Below are 4671 nucleotides of genomic sequence, written 5' to 3'. Positions count from 1 at the left end.
ATGAACTTGTTGTTTTCGAGTTGCATCCGTCCCTGATTAGGATAGTCCATAGTCCATACGCCTGAATTTAAGTACAAATTATCAATATTCAAAAATATTTTAACAATAATGGATTATTAACCTTCTATTTTCTACCGTCAATTTAAGCTTTAAATATTAAAAGACTGGATTTGGGCTCGTCAAGACCAGTTCAACAAAAGCCCATTTATCATCTGTATCCTATATTTGGGCCATAAAAATCTACTAACCCATTGAACTTGAAGGCCCGTAAAATTACAGGTCCTATAGTCCTCTATCAATGAGTGGTTTTTGATTTTGAACATATAGGGTTTTCAGAATTCTCTTTAGCGAGACGAGAGTGAAACGCCATGGGTAAGTGATACCAAAAACTTCCATTTTCTATTTTTTGCATTTGCATTAAATTGTTTGTTATACTGAATGTACTAGTATTGCCCTCGTATTTGTAGCAAGGATCAAAGTGCACGAACTGAGGCAGAAATCAAAGACTGAGCTATTGGCTCAGTTGAAGGATTTGAAAGCAGAACTCGCTCTCCTCCGTGTCGCTAAAGTCACCGGCGGTGCTCCCAACAAGCTCTCTAAAATGTAAAATTTCACTCCTCTTTTCGTCTTTTATTTTTTAACATGCGGATCTAGGATTTGAAACCACTTGATGCTGAGTAACACTGCACACTAATTGTTCGTCTTCAGGGAGGCAGATATATCTGTTTTAAAAAATTCCAACTATTTATGTATTAGGAGTTTTGTCGGAAATTTATATGCTAGTACTCCTGTTCCGGAATCTATTTCCTTTTTGGTCCGTTCAAAAAAGAATTACCCCTTTCTAGATTTTGTAACAATTTAGCTTAAACTTACAATTTTACTTATGATCACATAAGTACTCTGGTCCCTTTTTGACTTATTTAGGATTTCAAAATGCAAAAATATTTATTTTTTTCTTAAATTCCGTGTCCAATCAAACAGTTTCAGGGAGCAGTAAACATAAAGAACTTCTTGTTAAGATATTTTTAATCCTGTTGTTGTATATATGTAATTGGACCTGAAAGCGGTGGACTTGCACATGCTGCTATAAAGCTACATTTGTCCATGTTGGTGCACATGTGTATGTGTATGTGAAGTGACTCATTTGCTTAAACGGATCTTTTTGACGCAGAAAGATGGTGAGGCTGTCTATAGCACAGGTTTTGACTGTGATATCACAGAAGCAGAAAACCGCACTAAGGGAAGCATACAAGAACAAGAAGTACTTGCCGCTGGACCTTCGTCCCAAGAAGACCAGAGCCATCCGTAGACGTCTTACAAAGCACCAGGTAATTAAATCCTGACCCCGACTCTTAAGGCTATGCTGTTAAGTTCTTAATAATTGAAAGAACTGCATAATGATCTGCCATTGTTTATGAAAACCTATTGCTTTTTGTTGTGATGTATAGTATAGTTTGCTAGTTTTGTACTCATTGGCTCTTTAAATGTTTAATGCGTAGTTTACGGTGGCAGTATATTATATGTCACTACTTTGCCTTAATAAAGGGCAGCACGATGCACTAAGACTCCGGCTATGCATGGGGGAAAGGATCAGGCCACATTGGGTCTATTGTACACGGCCTTACCCAGTGTTGTAAATAGTGCTCGCCTCAGCGCTAATAGCGTGAGGCGAGACGATGCGAGCTGCCATCGCTATTTTACAGTGTGGCGTAGCGTTTTCAAAAAGGCGAGCGCCTCTGCCTTTGTTGCGTGAGGCGACCTGTAGCGTGAGGCGAGCTGTAGCGTCGCTTTTTGCAAAAAAGAAAAGAAGAAGGCAGTAGCAGCGATCTAGGGCTCGCGATTTCTTTACTCTTTCTCCTTCAAGTTGACAGTAAACCTACGGCAGACCAGCGATATCCTTTCTTCTTTCTTCATCAGGTATGCTTCTCTTCATCTCTTTTCTTCTTTCTTCTTCTCCTTTCTTCTTTCTTCGAGTTCCTGTTCTGTGACTCTGTCCAATTTTTTTTCCTTCTTTCGTGTGTCTTCTTTCTTTCTTCTCTCTTCTCTCTTCTTTCTTTTTGTTTCGGGCTCTGTTTTTAATCGCTGCTGCTGCAACAGAACAGAGCAACACTGTGTTACTCTGTTTTTTCTTCCTTTTTCTTCTTCTTCTTCTTCTTCTTATCTTCTTCTTTCTTTTGGGCTCTGTTTTTTATCGCTGCTGCTGCAACATAACAGAGTCTGTGTTGCTCTGTTTTTTCTTCCTTTTTCTTCTTCTCTTTTTTTTTTTGGCTCTGTTTTTTATCACTGCTGCTGCACTCAACAGATTAGTCTGAGAAAAGCTCTGTCTTTTCTTCAGTTCATAGAGCTTCTTCAGTTCATCTTCTCTTCTTTTTTTTCTTTTTTCTGCTCTGAAATTTCCTCCTTTTTTTCAGTTAAAGAGTTAGAATTAATTGCATATTGACAGGATAATTTTTTCCTATAAAACAATATTGAAATGGCGTCATCCGATGGTAATAAAAGAAATGATATAGCTTGGGATTAGCTTGAAGAATAGATGTTGCTTGTTAGTATGAATCTACTATAGCTATATATTGAGTTTTTAATTTTTGAAAATTGATATATTTATTAATATATTATTGCTATTTGAGTTTTTAGTTATATATAGAATATTTTATTTTCTTGTATAAATTGTCGCTTCACATCAAAAAGGCGAGCGCTTCGCTGCTCGCCTCTCGCCTCAGTGAAGCGGACCCTCGTCGCTATTTGTCGCCGCACGCTATCCAAAACACTGGCCTTACCTTGCATTTCTGCAAGAGGCTGCTGCCAAGACTTGAACCCGTAACCTCTTGGTCACACAACGACAATTGTTATGGCTACGTCAAGGCTTCCCTTCAAGAGATAAAATATTATAATTAGAAATTGGCTTGAATAGAGCAAAATGAGATATGAAGGATTCATATAGGCGAACCCAACTAGATTGGGATTGTAGTGTAGTTCATTAGTGCATAGATCCATGTTCAATCTGTCTTCGTTTTCAAAATGTTGCATCTTCTTATCTCTCTGTGTATTTTTGTTTGATAAGGGTTCTTATCTCTGTGTATTGATTCAGTGTCATGCTTTCTCTGGTGCCTATTCCTTTGTACAGTATAATTGGTAACCTCTTTCTGCATACTTCTAATTCTGGAAGTAAACTTTGACCTTTTGTGTGTTTATATGTTGAGCTCACTCAGCACAACTAGTTTTAGCACCTAGCATAAACCTCAACCAGGAGGACTTTGTTGCCTTTAATGTGGTATTCTCATTTTGCTTGCTAATTTTGCCTGGAGCTCTTTGGGTTCTTTGAGATATTTATTGAAGTTACATAGGAATTTGGTCCAACGCTCCGCATAAGAAGCAGTTGCTTGCTTGAACATAAGAAGTGCTTGCTTTCTTTTGTTGTCTGGTTGATTTGGTATTTGATTTTCACTTTCAAGTGCAACTTCTAAGATTCAGATGTTGGAGTACCTTGTGGATTTGGAATAATGTATGCTTGTTCATTAATTTCTCTTGCCTCTGTTGCTTGAATCTGTACAATTTGTGATACATTGGGTATTAGCTCAAGAACTGGCCTATGTACAGTTAGATTTACATACTAATTATTATATTGCTATAAATGGTTATATGAATTCATAGAACATAAATTGGTGCTCTGTTTGAATACCCGGTGTTTTCATTGGCGCTATCTTTTTGACACGTCTTTGTGGTTCCGTCTACACTCATTTCTTCTGACTCATGGTTTATTTTTGAGTTAAGTCATTAACAACTTGCGCTGGTTTAACGTGCAGGCATCTTTGAAGACAGAAAGGGAGAAGAAGAAAGAGATGTACTTTCCGTTGAGAAAGTATGCCATTAAGGTCTAAGTATCCAAATCCAACTTAGATAGTCATTGTGATGTTAGAACTGGCAGAGCAAAGCCGTGTAACATTGTTCCTCACTGGGTGGATATATTTTTTTTCATTCCTGTTATTGCATTATGAAGTGAAATTTTTTGTTTGTTTCGTTTTTTCTAATGTTTTCCTGGTCAGAGAAGGTTCAATTTTTAGTAGTAACGTTCAAGCCTAGTTATCTGTCTTCATGCATGTGATATGTTTTACAAGATTTAATTCACCACTTTGCCGAGCTTTTGTTCAGCATCAAGGTGATGAGACGTGCATTTCATCACCAGTGAGCTCTGTTTTGAGTTTTGACTAGGGTAGCACTGGAAACAAAAAAATCTTGACGTATAATATTTCATTTTTCAATTCCTTTGCGTAATTGTTAATTTTATTTGTTTGTTAACTATTTTACTGAAAACGGAGGGAACTCTGAGAGATCCGTCCCGGCATGACCTGATCCATCTTAGTTTTTATTTCAATAACTAGTAAATTTTATCGCGCAAAATAAAATATATCATTAGATCTATGATTTAATTTCTTCTTATACCCAAATATTGAAAGTAATTACAATACGTTGTGAAATCTAATTTTCTTTAATAAGATAAACTAAAAAAGTTAATAAATTCAACTGACATGATTTTTGGTAAAACTTAGGAGGCGTTTGGACATAAACAATATGAGATTTGAAAAATAAAATAAAATAAAATGAAGTTAAGTTTAAAAAATGTATTTGAAAATTAAAATTGTATTTTGACATGCATTTAACTTGAAAAGATAT

The 4671-nt window shown here is 36.3% G+C and overlaps 1 protein-coding gene across 1 annotated transcript; it reads left to right on the top strand.

Moving 5' to 3' along the window:
• LOC109213171 (60S ribosomal protein L35) lies at positions 269 to 4085 on the top strand. Its single transcript, XM_019376928.1, has 4 exons — positions 269 to 372; positions 468 to 603; positions 1172 to 1328; positions 3804 to 4085. Exons 1-4 carry the CDS (start codon positions 369 to 371, stop codon positions 3876 to 3878), a joined length of 372 nt encoding a protein of 123 aa, XP_019232473.1. The 5' UTR covers positions 269 to 368; the 3' UTR covers positions 3879 to 4085.

This window comes from Nicotiana attenuata, chromosome 2 (assembly GCF_001879085.1).
Source record: "Nicotiana attenuata strain UT chromosome 2, NIATTr2, whole genome shotgun sequence".
Lineage (NCBI taxonomy): Eukaryota > Viridiplantae > Streptophyta > Magnoliopsida > Solanales > Solanaceae > Nicotiana > Nicotiana attenuata.
Note: the sequence above shows the minus strand (reverse complement) of the source record. Positions and strands in the feature narration are given on the sequence as shown.